Below are 17544 nucleotides of genomic sequence, written 5' to 3'. Positions count from 1 at the left end.
TAACATTCCAGTATAATTAACATACAGTGTTATAATAATTTTAGGTGTACAATACAGTGATTCAACAATTCTATAAATTACTCAGTGTTCACCATGATAAGTGTACTCTTAATCCCCATGTTTTTATCCATTCCCCTACCCACCTCCCCTCCTAGTAACCCTCAGATTGTTCTCTATATTTAACAGTCTGGTTTTTTGGTCTTTTTTTTTTTTGCTTTATTCATTTGTTTCTTTAATTCCATGTATGAGTGAAATCATATGGTATTTTTCTTTCTTCCCCAAAAGTCAGATTTTAACATTCTTTTCTATAGCTTACTTTAAGAATACAGTATATAATACATATAATATACAAAATATGTGTTAAGCAACTATTTATGTTATTGGTAAGGCTCCCGATCAACAGTTGGCTATTAGCAGTTAAGTTATATGTGGATTTTCAACTGCGTGGGGGTCAGTGCCCCTAACCCCTACATTATTCAAGGCCAAGTATACTGAATGCCCAGTGCTGGAGAGGATGTGGAACAGTATTTCATACACTGCTGGTGAGAATGTAAAAGAGCACAGGGCATTGGAAGAGACTAGTTTCTTAAAAGGCTAAACACAACTTATCATACATCCCAACAATCATACACTTGAATATTTATTGTAGAGGAATTAAAATTTATGTTCACACAAAGCCCCGTATGCAGATTTCATACCATCTTTACAACAGTTGAAACCAGGAAATCTCGAGTGAAGGGAAAGGGGCACCTGGGTGGCTTAGTCAGTTAAGCTTCAGATTTCAGCTCAGATCATCTCACAATTCATGACTTCAAGCCCCATAATCGGTGAGCCCGAGACCCACTTTGGGTGAACTCGTGCTGCGCTGCAGGTGAGCCCCGCTTCTCTCTCCATCTCTCTACCTTTCTGCCCCTGCTCACGTGCGTTCTTTCTCTCAAAAATTTTTTTTTAATTTAAAAAATTAAAAAAAATAAAGGGATAAATAAACTGGTCATGTGTATTACTAATAAAACGTGTCAGTAATGACACATTTGTATGTGTACTACTCACAATAATAAAACCATCCAGCAACTCAAGTAAGTCTTCAGAGCAATTTGCGAATGACAAAAACATGAAAAGTTTACATGCTCCCTATTAATAAAAAATTATAAATTTGTACATAGTCAATAATATTGTAATAACCTTTATCAAAATTATAAAATTATATAAATACAATATATCTACAAAATATATAAAATCCAGTTATAAAAATGATTTTTATAGCATTCATAGAATTACACGGTTATACTGATGGAAAATGTAAGTGGTTGCAGGAGGTAGGTCTGGATAAAGGGTATGAACATAAAAAGGGAGAGACTCTGTGTTGATTACAGTTTTACATCCTGGTTGTAATAGTGGTTTACATGACTATAATGTAATAAAGCTGCTTAGAATTACAACCTAAAAAAACAAAACAAAACAAAAACTATGAAAATCTAATGAAATCCAAATAAGGTTAAGGGTTTAGCTAACAGTACACTACCAATGTCATTTTCCTAGATTCAACAACAAAATGTGGTTTACATACTGGGAGACATTAGGTAAAGGATACTAGGGAAGTCTCTGGACTATCTTGCAATTTCTTCTAAGTTAAAATGATTTCAAATTAAACATTTTCAAAAATAACTTGGGGGGTGCCTGGGTGGCTCAGTTGGTTGAGCATCCAACTTTGGCTCAGGTCACGATCTCCTGATTGGTGAGTTTGAGCCCCACATTGGGCTCTGTGCTGACAGCTCAGAGCCTGGAGCCTACTACAGATTCAGTGTCTCCTCTCTCTCTGCCCCTCCCCCGCTTGTGCTCTGTCTCTCTCTCTCTCAAAAGTAAATAAACATTAAAAAACAAAATTAAAAAAAAAAAACTTGGAAGGTGGTTTTATAAAATATCTGGTCATAATTAAAAACTGAGTTAAGCAAGTACAAATGTCTGGTATCATAAATTTAAAAGTTTCCTTTTAAAATACTTCAAAATACTCGGGGTGCCTGGGTGGCTTGGTTGGTTAAGCGTCCAACTTCGGCTCAGGTCATGATCTCATGGTCCGTGAGTTCGAGCCCCGCGTCGGGCTCTGTGCTGACCGCTCAGAGCCTGGGGCCTGTTTCAGATTCTGTGTCCCTCTCTCTCTGACCCTCCCCCGTTCATGCTCTGTCTCTCTCTGTCTCAAAAATAAATAAACGTTAAAAAAAATTTTTTTAAATAAAAAAAATACTTCAAAATACTAAATTTACAAATCATGTAATACAGGGTAGTCCTAGAACACTCCATAGAACAATAAATATTAGTCAATGATGAAGAAAGCAGACTAACTTTTAAAACTATGGAATTAGTGACAAGGCAACTAGAAAAGGGTTCCCAAGTATCATCTGAAAATGCACATCAGGTGAATTACCTGATGTATACAATGAGGTCAGACTTGCAATATTTAAAAGCACTCAAACAGGGGCACCTGGATGGCTCACTTGGTTAAGCGTCCAACTTTGGCCTAGTTGGTCATGATCTCACAGTTTGCAAGTTCGAGCCCCGCATTAGGCTCTCTGCTGTCCACATAAAGCTGGCTTTGGATCCACTGTCTCCGCTTCCCCCACTTGTACCCTCTCTCTCAAAATAAACATTAAAAAAACTTTTTTTAAAAAGGCATTCAAATATTTTCCACTTTCACAGGACTTCATTCCTTCACGAGTTCTCTGATATCTGACTAAAGGTGCTCTACATTTAGCATGTTCATAGAGTTTTAATTTCTGTATGATACCTGACCAAACAAGGCAGAATGTATCACTGACATCCTGTCATACTGTCCTCCTAAAGTTTTTCTCCAGTGTGGACTCTTGACACTCACTGAGGTCTTCTTTCTGGGTAAAGGCTTTCTCATGGTCATGGTCAACATGAATTTCTTTAAAATGGTATTTCTATGAACAATAAGCTCACTGATGATCTACGACGATCCCTGATAATAATCTACCTTCCCACTGAAGGCCTTCCTAGTCTCTGTAGTCAACAGAATTGGGCTCAGTATCCACTTCTCAGAATATAATGAAGCTAGCAAGTTTTGCTCAAGGCATCTCCATGCTCAATGCATGAGTTTTTCCAACATGTTTTCATTGACAGAAAATACGGGTAAGGATCACAGAAGGCACCACATTCACTGTATTCACCAGGTTTACCTCCTGGACAAGTTCTTTAATCTCCTCAGGGCACACATATGACAACAGGCAGGGACACAATGACATTCCAATCTGCCGGAACCAGTGATGTTTAACGAAGTCTTGGTTGCCACAGAAGGCATCGCATTCAAAGGGCGTTTGTTTTGCACGAGTTCACTCGTTAAGTAATGAGCCGCGACTCTGTGTTAAAGGAATTTCCAACCTGACTGAATCTACCCGTTTCTCTCGTGTGCATTTTCTTATGTTTAACAAGGTTTGACAAGTGGGAGAAGGCTTTCTCACAATCGCTGCATCCATAGGGTCGCTCTCCTGTGTGAGTTCTTTGATGGACGTTGAGTACTGACTTTGTGGTGAACGCTTTCCCACATTCACTGCACTCATAGGGTTTCTCCCCCGTGTGAATTCTCTGATGCGTAATGAGACCGTATTTGTGAGAATAGGATTTGCCACACTCGGTACACACAAAGGGAGTCTTTCCTGTATGACATCTCTCATGTTGTATGAGGCAGATCTTCTGGCTAAAGGCTTTACCACACTCCCTGCATTCATAGGGTTTCTCACCTGTATGAGTTCGCTGATGTATAATAAGGGTGCGCTTTGTGGTGAAGCCTTTTCCACATTCATTACATAGGTAAGATTTCTCTCCTGTGTGAGTTCGCTGATGTATAACGAGGGTGCGCTTTGTGGTGAAGCCTTTTCCACATTCAGAGCACATGTAAGATTTTTCCCCAGTATGAGATCGCTGATGCACAATGAGATTACTCTTCACAGTGAAGCCTTTTCCACATTCGCCGCATATATAGGGTTTCTCTCCGGTATGAGTTCGCTGATGTACAACAAGATAACGCTTCATGGTGAAGCCTTTTCCACATTCGGTGCATATGTAGGGTTTCTCCCCTGTGTGAGTTCGCTGATGCACAATGAGGTTGCTCTTCACGGTGAAGCCTTTTCCACATTCGTCACAGACATGAGGTTTCTCTCCACTGTGAGTTCGCTGATGTGCGATCAGATAGCGCTTCATGGTGAAGCCTTTTCCACACTCACCACACGTGTAGGACTTCTCTGCCGTATGGGTTTGCTGAGGCACAGCGAGGCTGCTCTTCGCACTAGCACCTCTTCTGCAGTCGTTGGCTATACAGACTCTGTCTGGTGCAGTTTTCTGATGCTTAGTGAACATGACATTTCTGGAGAAGGATCTCCCACACGGATCATACCCGTGGGGCTTCTCTCCTCTGTAACCGCCCTCACGGTAAAGGAGCCGGGACTTCCTGATGCACGTTTTCTCACCTTCGATGCATACTCGGGAGTTCTCCGTGTTAGGAGTCCTCTGATGCTTAAAGACTTGGAATTTAGTGCTGATGTGTTTCGCACATTCAGGGAATTCAATTCCAGTATACAAACATTCATGATTACCACATAGAAAAGATTTCTCATCTCCATTAAAGTCATCGGCTTTCTCTATTTCATATCTTCTCTTCTGGTTAACTAAACTTAAACTTGATTTCAAAGCTTTTCTACATAAGTCAAACACATGATTCTGCGTTAAGGCAAAATGTATTTTGCTCAGGTGAACAGCATTTCTAAATGCGCTCTGTTCTCCATATTGTTGAAGGCTCTTCAGAAATCTGTGGTTTTGAGAGTGCTCTTGCAGATGACTGTCAACCTTCCCAATTCCTAGGCAAAAAGACAGTAACAAATTCTCTCATAAGAACGGTATGAAATAAAAGTGTTTTAAAGATGACATAGCGGGGCTGACTCTTTATTGTTGATCATATGATCCCAATTTATTGAAAAAAAATTTTTTTCAACGTTTATTTAGAGAGACAGAAAGAGACAGAGTGTGAGCAGGGGAGGAACAGAGAGGGAGACACAGAATCCAAAGAAGGCTCCAGGCTCTGAGCTGTCAGCACAGAGCCTGATGTGGGGCTCGAACCCATGAACCATGAGATCATGACCCAAGGAGAAGTCGGACGCTTAACCAACTAAGCCCCCCAGGTGCCCCCTACATGATCCCAATTTAAAAGAAAATTATAAAGATGTAAGATGAAATAAATGGAAGATCCAAGGAGAGAAAAGGAGCATATTTAAAGCTAAACAGCCACAAAGAAAAACAGTTCTCATCTGGGGAAAGGAGTATGAGGAGGGGCTGTTTAGGTATCTTCAGATACCCTCTCTGCTGTGACACCTTGTCTTCATGACTAGAATGTAACTTCCTCCACCATTCCCCTTGCTGGTTCTCACTCACTCACCTGCACGGGTTCTACCCTGGATTTCATCCTCTGCTTTCATCCATGCTTCGTCTCTGTGTTCCAACACAGAGAGTGCATCTCGTTTGGTAGCTTGACACCCTGTTCGTGAGAAATGACAGAAGACTTAGATGCTTAGTGACTTGGGTACAGTAGGTCAAGATGGGAAAATACTACATTTTAGAGACGACCAATCTCTCACATGCAAAGATTCTCTTTCAGGATAGAAAAGATTACACCGCTCTGTCTGGGGTCAGGAAAGGGGACCAAACATTGGACTCTTCTCAAGACCACAGCGATGGCAAAGCTTTCATTGAGTGATAGAGGAAAGGCCAGTGCCCAGGCACCTCTAAGTGACACAGGGGAGTTCTCCTCACCCACTGACACCAGGTTCCTGTAGTTCTCCAACATCACATCCCGGTACAGGTCCTTCTGGGCGGGGGCCAGGAGCTGCCACTCCTCCCGGGAGAAGTCCACAGCCACGTCCTCCAGTGTCAGTAATTCCTGTAACGACAACAGTCTTGTTTAATGTGAATTACTTTTAACGTTTATTTATTTTTGAGACAGAGAGAGACAGCATGAACGGGGGTGGGTCAGAAAGAGAGGGAGACACAGAATCTGAAACAGACTCCAGGCTCTGAGCTGTCAGCATAGAGCCCAACACGGGGCTCAAACCCACGGACCGCGAGATCATGACCTGAGCCAAAGTCGGATGCTCAACCAACTGAGCCACCCAGGCGCCCCTGATGTGAATTACTTTTATCAACATGGAAGAAACATGAGGGAAGTTGTAATCACCAAAGCCTCATCCAAATATGTTTTTTTTTGTTTGTTTTTTTTTGAGAGAGAGATGGTGCAAGTGAGCAAGGGGCAGGGAGAGAGAGAGAGAGAGAGAGAGAGAGAGAGAGAGAGAGAGAGAGAGGAGCAGGGCTCACCTAAAGCAGGGCTCATGTTTACCCAAAGCCCAATGCAGGACTCAAGTTCACCCAGAGCCCGATACATGGCTCAAGCTCACCTGATGTGGGACTTGAACTCACAAACTGCGACCTCATGACCTGGGCCTAAGGCAGAGGCTTAACTGAGCCGCCCAGGCGCCCCTATATACTTTTCTTAAATGCATTTTAGTGGAAGCAAAATCTTATCTTTCTATATATTTTAGCACCATTTTCTTTTTCACTTATTTATTTTTCCTTCAACTTTTTATTTAAATAGTTAACATACAGTGTGATATTGGTCTCAAAAATAGAATTCAGTGGTTCATCACAGGGCACCTGGGTGGCTCAGTCGGTTGAGTGTCCAACTCTTAATTTCGGCTCAGGTCATGATCTCATAGTTCAAGAGTTTGAGCCCCGTGTTGGGCTCTGTGCCGATAGTCCAGAGCCTGCTTGGAATCTCTCTCTCCTCTCTCTCTGCCTTTCTCCTGCTTGCTCTCTGTATATCAAAATAAAAAAATGTAAAAAAAAAAAAAAAAAGAATTCAGTGGTTCATCACTTACCTACAATACCCAGTGTTCATCATAAAAAGTGCCCTCCTTACTTTCCATCACCCAACTAGCCCACCACCTTCCCACTCCCTCCATTAACCCTCAGTTTGTTCTCTATCCTTAAAAGTCTCTTATGGTTTGGGCCACCTGGATGGCTCAGTCAGTTGAGTGTCTGACCTTGGATCAGGTCATGATCTTGCAGTCCTTGAATTCGAGACACATGTTGGGCTGTATGCTGATAGCTCAGAGCCTGGAACCTGCTTCGGATTCTGTGTCTTCCTCTGTCTCTGCCCCTGCCCTGCTCGCACTCTCTCTCTCTCTCAAAAATAAATAAACATTAAAAAAAAAAATTAAGAGTCTCTTTTGGTTTGTTTCCTTCTCGCTCTCTTTTCCCCCCGTTACCATATGTTCATCTGTTTTGTTTCTTAAATTCCACGAGTGAAATCATATGGTATTTGTCTTTCTCTGATTATTTCGCTTAGTATAATACACTCTAGCTCTATCCACATAGTTGGAAATGGCAAGATTTCATTCTTTTTGATCGCTGAGTAATATTCCATTGCATATATATACCACTTCTCTATCCATTCATCAGTTGATGGACATTTGGGCTCTTTCCATACTTTGGCTATTGTTCATAATGCTCCCATAAACATCGGGGTGCATGTGCCCCTTCGAATCTGTATTTCTGTATCCTTTGGGTAAATACCTAGTAGTGCAATTACTGGGTCATAGAGTAGTTCTATTTCTAACTTTTTAAGGAATCTCCATACTGTTTTCGAGTCGCTGCTCCAGTTTGCATTTGCATCAACAGTGTAAGAGGGTTCCCCTTCCTCCGCATCTTTGCCAACACCTGTTGTTTCTTGTGTTAATTTTAGCCATTCATTCTGACAGGTGTGAGGTGGTATCTCATCATGGTTTTGATTTGTATTTCCCTGATGATGAGTGATGTTGAGTATCTTTTCATGTGTCCGTTAGTCATTTGGATACCCTCTTTGAAGAAGTGTCTATTCATGTCTTCTTCCCATTTCTTAACTGGATTATTTGTTTTTTGGGTATTGAGTTGCTAAGTTCTTTATAGACTTTGGATACTAACCTTTATCAGATATGTCACTTGCAAATATCTTCTCCCATTCCATAGACTGCCTTTTAGTTCCACTGGTTGTTTCCTTTGCTGTGCAGCAGATTTTTATCTTGATGAGGTCCCAATAGTTCATGTTTACTTTTACTTCCCTTGCCTCTGGAGATGTATCTAGTAAGAAGTTGCTACGGCCAAGGTCAAAGAAGTTGCTGCCAGTGTTCTCTTCCAAGATTTTGATGGTTTCCTGTCTCACATCTAGATCTTTCATCCATTTTGAATTTATTTTTGTGTATGGTATAAGAAAGTGGTCCAGTTTCATTCTTCTGCACGTAGCTGTCCAGTTTTCCCAACACCAGTTGTTGAATAGGCTTTTTTCCCCACGCTGGATATTTTTTCTTGCTTTGTCAAAGACTAGTTGACTACATAAGCACCATTTTCAAATACTAAAAATAGGCAAATAACACCAGGACAAATAAAATATTTTTACTTTACAAGAAAACTTCACAGCCAATATGAGCATCAACCAGACCACATTCACAGTTTATAAGATCGTATATTTAATAAATGTAAAAGAATAAGAGAAACCATACAAGGTATATCTAATGCAAAAAGACCACTAAAGTTGATTAGGAATATTTGGGGGGGAAAAAAAGAAACTTCTAATAGACAAACATACATACACATACATCTATCAGTGGACAGAAAACAGATTAGACACACTGTAGTAAGCTGGAATATAACTGAAGAAATTACCAAAAATGGACCACAGAAAAGAAGGTTAATGTAAGAAAGAGATTAATAAGCATACAGTGTCAAAAGATCTGATGTATACCAGCTTATAGTTTCTCAAAAATAAAAGGGAATACTGGAGAAGCAGTATCCAAAGACCTAAAAGCTGAAAAACTCACAACTAATTAAATGCTCCAAACCTCAGATTCACAACTCCCAAAAAACTCCAAGCAGGAAGTCTATACCTCAATGCATTAGACTATGATACACCAAATGCAAAGGGAAACTATAAAAGCATCCAGAGACAAAAGCCAGATCACCTACAGCAGAAACAACCAAATTCAGAAAAGAATGCAATATTCTTTTCAAAGTCCTGATTTTTTGTGCCAAAATGGCCAGGCATGAAGGCCATTTGATACTGAAACACAGGGCTCTCCTTGTGAAGTGTGGACAGCATTGTGTACTCCTAGTCACGGTGACTGTACTCAAGACTGTTGCCAACCTAGGAAGCTCACCTAAACCTCACTGTCCAGAGTTTTCACTGAGGCCTCATGATTTATGCATGATTTACTGAAACACAGACTACATCACTGAACTCAATCTCCAGGTTCCTTCCCCTTCCTGGAGGTCACCTGGTTCAAAGCCACAAATCACATGGTTGGTCCTTCTGGCATGGACAGTCCCGTCTTGAGTCACCTCATTAGCACAAATTATTTAGGGCCTACATGAGTCACTTCATTGACATAAACTATAAAGTGTGGTCCCCGTGGCCCATGATGAATAACAAAGATACTCCAATCACACAGGTAATTCCATGGGTTTAGAGGTGACCTCATACAATTGTGCGTGTGAATTCCATCTTGCTAACACAACCTGTCCTTTGATGACTTTGATGTAACAAGTGGCATGTTGGGGAGGCCCATGTGGCAAGGAACTAAAAAGAATCTTATTCGAGCAGACAGGTAGGAATTGAGGATCTCATTTGATCAGCCCTTCTGGAAATGAATCCTGCCAAAAACCCAGTAAGTGAGCTTAGAAGTGCATCCTTCCCCACCTGAGCCTCCAGATTAGACGCCACCCTGGCTTACACCTTGATTACAGGCTCAGGAAAGAGTGTGAAACAAAGTACCCAGCAGCAACATGACAAAAAATATTTGGCTTTTGGCCTTGGTTCCAAGTACAAAGAACTCCGAAAATGCCTAGAATCTCCAGTGTTAAGTGTTTTTTGTGTGCTAATGAGATGACTGGTAGCCCAGGCTATCACACCACTGCAGGATGGGGGCTGGATGCCAGAAGAACAAACCCATGATTGCAGGGTTGAGCTTTTGGCCACATCTCCCAACCTCCACAGAGGGGAGGATTGGAGATGGAGTTTATGTGGCCAATGATTTAATCCATCATGTCCACATAACGAAATCTTCACAAAACCCCCAAAACTACAGGCTCAGCAAGCTTCCTCCAAGTTCATTAGCACATCGAGAGCCTGGAAGGGTTGCAGGCCCCCACACTCTGTCCTGAGAAAGGGACCATGGAAACTGTGATAAATTTAGAGCCCATCAGGGGCACCTGGATGGCTCAGTCAGTTAAGCGTCCAACTTCCGCTCAGGTCATGATCTCGCAGTTCATGAGTTCCAACCCCACATCAGACTCTGGGCTGACAGCTCAAAGCCTGAAGCCTCCTTCGGATTCTGTTTCTCCTTCTCTCTCCGCCCCTCCTCCACTCACACTCTGTCTCTCTCTCTCTCAAAAAATAAATACACATTTAAAAAAAAATTTAGAGCCCATCAGTCAGCGCAGGAGACCAAGACTTGTGATTGGCATCTGAAGTGGGGGCATTCTTGCTGGTCTGCAGCCTTAAATCCATGTAACCAGTTGCTAACTGCAGGTACTCAGGGTCAGAGAATTGGGGAAGTGGCGTTGGAAGAGATCCAATATCTGGTGTCAGGAGGAAAAAACCTCATACGGTGTCAAAGGTGTTATGAGTAAAAACAACACAGTGTAGCTAAATCATGTTAAAATTATTGACCACAGAAAGTATGAGATTAAAAAAAGGTATTTGAAGTTGCTAAGTTTTGGAGTAATTTGTCAGGCAGCTGAGAAAAACTCACTTCTGTTTTTCTTTACACACTCACACAGAACACCTCAGTGACCAGATGTGTGAGTTTTCCACACCAAGAAATTCTGGCACCAACCACCTGGAGTCGGCATAGACCCCACACGTTTACTATATTGTAAAGGACATTTTACAGGATACAAATGAGGGGAGCCTGGCTGGCTCAGTCGGTAGAACACGCAACTCTTGACCTTGGGGTCATGAGTTTGAGCCCTAAGTGTGGCACAGAGTTTACTTAAAAATTAAAAAAAAAAGGATATGAATGAACAGCTGAGATGAAGAGGCACCTAGTGAAAGGTATGGAAAGTCCCAAACCCACAAGCTTCTGGGTGATAGGACCATCTTTTGTTCTAATAAGGTGACTCTAATAAGAGTCTAATAATAACCTCTAATAAGGTTCTAATAAGGGGCAGAGATTTACATATATATATGTTCTTATTTCATAGCATCAATACTTAATGAATATGGGAGATAAACTTTCAAAGAAAGAACTTATGAAAGAATAGAAGAAAATACAGAATGTTTATAGCACAAGAAGCCATGAAGAAAAAGACTAACACATTTTAATTTGAATAAAAAAATAAAACTTTTGCATGGAGAAAAATATTAAGAACAAAAGCTAAAAGACAAGGAAAATTCTAGAAAAATATTTGCAACATATAAAAGGATCAATATACCACAAGACAAATAATATAAATCAGTAAGATAAAAAAGTTAACTTTTATTTTTTTTAATTTTTTTAATGTTTACTTATTTTTGAGAGAGAGAGAGACACAGAGTGTGACTGGGGCAGGGGCAGAGAGAGAGGGAGACACAGAATCTGAAGCAGGCTCTAGGCTCTGAGCTGTCCACACAGAGCCCAACGTGGGGCTCGAACCTACAAATGGTGAGATCATGACCTGAGCTGAAGTCTGACGCTTAACCAACTGAGAGACCCAGGCGCCCCTAATTTTTAAAATGAGCAAAGAAGAAATAATCCAAAAAAGCAACAAAGAGACATGTATCTGACCCTCACAACTGATGAGGAAAATGCAAAATGAAATAAGGCAAGAGAATATTAGATCATACAAACTGAAAAATATACAATTTGATAACATAACAACAAGTGTTGGCAAGCTGTGGGGCACCGAATGCTATTACATACCGCTTTTCTATCAACCAGGCACTGTTCTAAATGCTTTGTCTGGATTAACTCACCCTTCCTCCCTCCCTTCCTTCCTTCCTATCTACCTACCTTTCTTTCTTTCTTTCTTTCTTTCTTTCTTTCTTTCTTTCTTTCTTTCTTTCTTTCCTTTCTTTCTTTCTTTTTTTATCTATCTATCTATCTATCTATCTATCTATCTTTGAGAGAGACCAAGCACATGCTTGTGCTCATGCTCACGGGAGAGGGGCAAAGGGAGAGGGAGAAAGAGAATACTGAGCAAGCTCCACACCCAGCATGAGCCTGACGAGGGGCTCCGTATCACAACTGTGAGATCATGACCTGAGCCTAAACCAAGAGTCAGATGCTTGGGGGGCCTGGGTGGCTCAGTCAGTTAAGCAACTGACTCTTGATTTCGGCTCAGGTCATGATTTCACAGTTCAGTTCGTCACTGACAGTGCAGAGCCTGCTTGGGATTCTCTCTCTCTCTGCCCCCTCCCCGGCTCATGCATGAGAGCTATCTCTCAAAATAAAAAGACTTAAAAAAAAAGAATCAGATGCTTAACCAACTGAGCCCCTAGATTAACTCATTTTGTTTATTTATTTATCTACTTACTTACTTATTTTTATAATTTATTTATTTTTGAGAGAGAGACAGAGCACAAGTGGGGAAGGGGCAGAGAGAGAGGGAGACACAGAATCCAAAGCAGGCTCCAGGCTCTGAGCTGTTAGCAGAGCTTGACACGGGCTCAAACCCACAAACTGCGAGATCATGACCTAAGTCAAAGTCAGACACTTAACCAATGGAGCCACCCTGGTGTCCCTTATTTATTTATTTTTAGTGTTTATTTATTTTTGAGAGAGAGACAGAGTGTGGGCAGGGGAGGGGCAGAGAGAGAGGAAGACATAGAATCCAAAGCAGGCTCCAGGCTCTGAGCTGTCAGCACAGAGCCCAAGGCGGGGCTCAAACCCACGAACCATGAGATCATGACCTGAGCCGAAGTTGGATGCTTAACTGACTGAGCCATCCAAGTGCCCCAATCCAAACCCTTAATAGGGAAAAACACTTTCCACTTACTACTGCCAAATCTCTACTCAAACTCCACTTCAATTACCTATTTATGGAGGACCATTTGAAAGTCATGCAACCTTTCCACTTTCGTAGGCCATTTCAGTGGTTTTATTCCGGAATAAAATCAGACTGCTATGAAGTTGGGTCCCTGGGTCACCAGACTATGGTGCTTTGAAGAACTGTATCCTCTGAGCTCTGCTTGGCATATGGCATATTCCCAGAGGAGGCCCTCAGTAAGAGACAGCTATAGAAAATCTGCTTTTCCACTTACCAGAAAGCTGTGGGTGAGGATATACCCCAATGATCCCCTCCCAAGACATCCACTGATGAAATTTCCTAAGACCTAAGTGACATAAACTATTGAATCCCCCAAGAGACTGGTCTGCCTGCCCCACAGAGTCAGTGGACATCACATAGCTTTTCATGTCCGTCTGGTTGTGATGTCTGTTAGAGATACAAGAGGCAAAGTGACAGCTAATGTAACCCACAGTGTTCCGATGTCATCCTTCAGGATGACGCCTGTGAGTGATATATTCCTGATCTTACTTTGCCCTGCTTTTGAATTTAGGGTCTAAGTTAATTTCTCCCTAGAACCCAAGTATCCCAATTTATACTTCTTTTAGTTGAATTGATTTTTTCCAGGTCACACAAATATGTCAGAAAACACAGGAAAGATGTAGTAAAAGAAAATTACCTGGGCCTTGATCATTTTCTTCTGTGCTCAGGAAGCAGTAACATGGATTCTATGACTTTGGTGTCTCCTGCATCTGCCATGAAGTTCTTAGAGTCAGAAATCTTGGTGTCCCCTTGAAGTTCTCCCCAGAAGCAATGATAGCCAAGTCCAAGAACTTCCTCTTTCTTGCCTCATTCCTTCACTTGACCTCTCTTGCTCCTGGTGACCCAGGACCTGTGGGGTAAGGAGCAAACGGACTTTGCCTACACATTCGCCCTGGGCCCAGGTGTTGTTACTGCTGCTATGCACTTACCTTAAAGGACCCCAATATTTCCAACTGTTCCTTCATTTGGTGCCCCCGAGGCTTTCACACCGTAAGGCAATAAAGCAGGGGAGTTCTAACTGTGTGAAAGGTATGCCTTTCCTCTGTGGAGCGCAGGTGGCATGGCTATTAAAGGGGAGTTGGGAAAGCAAAAGCAGAAGAGCACAATGCCTCAGAAGCAGGTGGATTATCAGGCACATCCATTCAGGACATATGGAAGGTTCCAAAGATCTGGACAATGTGCATTTAAAAAGCAAATGTGGCCACGGGCGCCTGGGTGGCTCAGTCAGTTAAGCATCCAACTTTGGCTCAGGTTATGACCTCACAGTTTGTGGGTTCAAGCCCCTCATGGGACTCTGCACTGACAGCTCAGAGCCTAGAGCCTGCTTCAGAATGTGTGTCCTTCTCTCTCTGACTCTCCCCTGCTCCCACTCTCTCTCAAAAATTAAAAAAAAAAAAAAAAAGTTTTTTTTTAATAAGCATTAAAAATAATTAAAAAAAACCCCAGCACATCCTGTATAAGTCCATTTATATAAAACTTAAAAATATATAAACTAGCCTATAGTAATGAAAACTAGATGAGTGGTGGCTTGGGGAGAGATGGGGAAGTATGAGAGGGGTAGATTAAAAAGGAGCATAAAGAAAATTTGGTGCTGAGGGGTGTGTTTATGATCTTCATGGTGGTGATACTTTCATGAGTATATATGTCAAAATACCAATCAATATGATTTTTTAAGTTTATTTATTTATCTTGAGAGACAGACAGACAGAAAGGGGCAGAGAGAGAGGGAAAGAGAGAGAATCCCAGACGCCACTCTCAGTACGGAGCCCCACGTGGGGATTGAATGCACAAACCATGAGATCATGACCTGAGCCAAAATCAAGAATAAGTCGCTTAACTGACTGACCACTCAGGTGTCCCCCAATCAATATGACGTAAATATCTGTGGCTTACTGTAAGTCAATTTTGCCTCAATAAATCACTTGGGAAAAAGGGGAAAAACCTGGTGAGAATTATAATATAGACCAAAATTTAATGCCAATCAAAAAAGGTGGCAACAGAAGACTATACATACTTTATGATTCTGTTTACAAGAAATGTCTAGAAATTGCAAACTAATAGACCCAAGAAGATGATCAGTGGTTGTGCATGGGTGGGGGTAGGAGTGAAGGAGCGGATAGAAGACCAAGAAAACTTTTCAGAGTGATGAAAATGCTTTAAAACGGGATTGTGATCGGGGCGCCTGGGTGGCTCAGTCGGTTAAGCGTCCGACTGCAGCTCAGGTCACGATTTCGCGGTCCGTGAGTTCGAGCCCCGCGCCGAGCTCTGGGCTGGCCGCTCGGAGCCTGGAGCCTGTTTCAGATTCTGTGTCTCCCTCTCTCTGCCCCTCCCCCACTCATGCGCGCTCCCTCCCTCAAAGATAAATAAAGCTTTAAAAAATCTAAAATCTCCAAAAGTATAGTAAACTTAAATTTCTTAAATGTTTATTTTTGAGAGAGAAAGCGCAAGCAGGGGAGAGGCAGAGAGAGAGGGAGACCCAGAATCCTAAGCAGGCTCCAGGCTCTAAGCTGTCAACACAGAGCCCGACGCAAGGCTCGAACCCACGAACGATGAGATCACGACCTGAACCGAAGTCCTACGCTTGACGGAATGAGCCACCCAGGCACCCCCTTAAAGGCAAGAACAAGAACTACATCTTTAACAGTAAATGTATCACTAGCTTACCCCGAACACACTGAATTTTGCGGAGACAGTGAGAAGAGTGGTGATGTGGGGAGGCAAAGTTTTTTCTTAGGTCCGTGAAGACCTTGAAGGAGTGAACTGGGTTTCGATTAACTGGGGAAATGCAGGTTTCAGGTCTGTTTACGGCATTCAGGGTTTGAGCCTGAACCTTCCGATTCTCCGAGGACCCTGGTCCTCCTCAAACACTGACAGCGCCCACCGGGAGTCTCTGAGAGTGAGTCGTCTATTAAACGCCATACTGAACCAACCCAGGCTTCTCTAACACGGAGCCCCACGTTAACTCGCGAACCTGGACGAGACACGCGTTCACGGAAAAAAACCTTCCACCCCACTTCTCACGCACCGGGTCCCGTAAGCAGCGTGATCCACGTGGACCTCGAACCCTAACACAGTCGGCCTCTCGGTGGACGATTTCCTTAGACTCTTAATCACCGATTCCCAAAGGCCCCATCACTACCCCGGATTCCTCAATGACTGAACCCAAATAAAATCCCAACGGCGGTCCTTCACACGCGCTCCCGTTTCACGGACGCCACAGGCGGCGAGCCAAGCCCAGAACCCGACTCACCTGAACCAGTACCTCTCCAAACGCCGCGGGTAGAGACGAAAGGCCGCCCACGTCCGAAGCTACTTCCTGGTCGGAAGCCCTTCTTCGCAGTACCCAGGGACTCGGATACACAGGAACCAGCGAATCCCGCGAGGACCTGAGGGCGCTGAGGGATTTCGGGGCTCCGACGGCGGGCTCCGCTCTATGATGTCAGCGGCCACGCCCACCCCGGCGTTTCTAACGGGAGGGGCCAGAGCGGCTCTGCGAGGAGGCCAAAATCATTACTGGCCACCTCAGTGTTTTCACCTCCTCCGTGCGAGGGATGACCAACAAAGCGGTACTAACCAGGGGAGACTTCAGAGACCGGTGTTTACCTAAGGCCACCAGGAACATTTATCCGTCAGGGGAAGAAAGATGGCAGCGCCCTTGTGCACGGCCGAGCGCCGACGACAGACTGGAGCACCACGGGCGCGGCCATCTTAGAGAAAGTCAGGTGTCCGTACGGCTGAGATGGGCTCATGCCTCGACAGACGGCGGGGGGAAAAGGTTTGTAGAACCTGAGACGTCTTGGAGAAGCGGCGGTCACAGAGTTGACAAAAGCAGTGGTCACTTGACATCTTGGGTGTGGGGAGAGGGCGGTTGTGTTTAAGGAAGACTGCCATTGAAGGGACGAAGCCAATAGGGCGGAGCTTCCTAATAGATGCTAATGTCCCCCCCCCCCCCCCCCCGGGAGTAGATACATAGCTACCTCTAGCGGGAAGGGATGAAGTGAAGGTGCAAATGAGTATGTTTTCTTCCAAAGATAGATGAAGGTGACCGTGGGGCATTGCAGAATATGAAATTATGAGATGATACTTTGCACATTTCCCAAATAAAAAAAAAAGAGCACACTTTAAAATTTTATTACTATTTAGGCGTGGGAGGTTTAATCTTAGAAGATGTTAAGTAGCTACTCCCTTTATTTTCTTTTAAAGTTTTTTTAAATTTATTTTTGAGACAGGGAGAGACAGAGCATGAACAGGGGAGGGTCAGAGAGAGGGAGACACAGAATCTGAAACAGGCTCCAGGCTGTCAGCACAGAGCCCCACGCGGGGCTCGAACTCACGGACCAGGAGATCATGACCTGAGTTGAAGTCGTCCGTTTAACGGACTGAGCCACCCAGGCGCCCCTAGCTACTCCCTTTTTAGAAGGCAACTTG

General features: G+C 43.1%; 1 protein-coding gene across 1 annotated transcript; it reads right to left on the bottom strand.

The window, feature by feature from the left end:
* Positions 1 to 2616: 2616 nt before the first annotated feature.
* On the bottom strand, positions 2617 to 16604 carry ZNF614 (zinc finger protein 614). Its single transcript, XM_015070047.3, has 5 exons — positions 16367 to 16604; positions 13754 to 13966; positions 5818 to 5944; positions 5444 to 5542; positions 2617 to 4868 (listed from the first exon to the last, which is right to left on the bottom strand). Exons 2-5 carry the CDS (start codon positions 13766 to 13768, stop codon positions 3355 to 3357), a joined length of 1755 nt encoding a protein of 584 aa, XP_014925533.1. The 5' UTR covers positions 13769 to 13966; positions 16367 to 16604; the 3' UTR covers positions 2617 to 3354.
* Positions 16605 to 17544: the final 940 nt, after the last annotated feature.

The sequence above is a fragment of the Acinonyx jubatus genome, chromosome E2, assembly GCF_027475565.1.
Source record: "Acinonyx jubatus isolate Ajub_Pintada_27869175 chromosome E2, VMU_Ajub_asm_v1.0, whole genome shotgun sequence".
Classification (NCBI taxonomy): domain Eukaryota; kingdom Metazoa; phylum Chordata; class Mammalia; order Carnivora; family Felidae; genus Acinonyx; species Acinonyx jubatus.
This window is presented reverse-complemented; position numbering and strand designations above follow the sequence as displayed.

What these genes read in the sequence shown, in the direction of transcription:
- ZNF614 (XM_015070047.3), bottom strand. An exon ending in CAGGAACCTGGTGTCAGTGG is followed by an intron (nt 5,543 to 5,817) that starts GTGAGGAGAACT and finishes TCTCACGAACAG; the next exon opens with GGTGTCAAGCTACCAAACGA. An exon ending in CCAGGGTAGAACCCGTGCAG is followed by an intron (nt 4,869 to 5,443) that starts GTGAGTGAGTGA and finishes CTTTTTGCCTAG; the next exon opens with GAATTGGGAAGGTTGACAGT.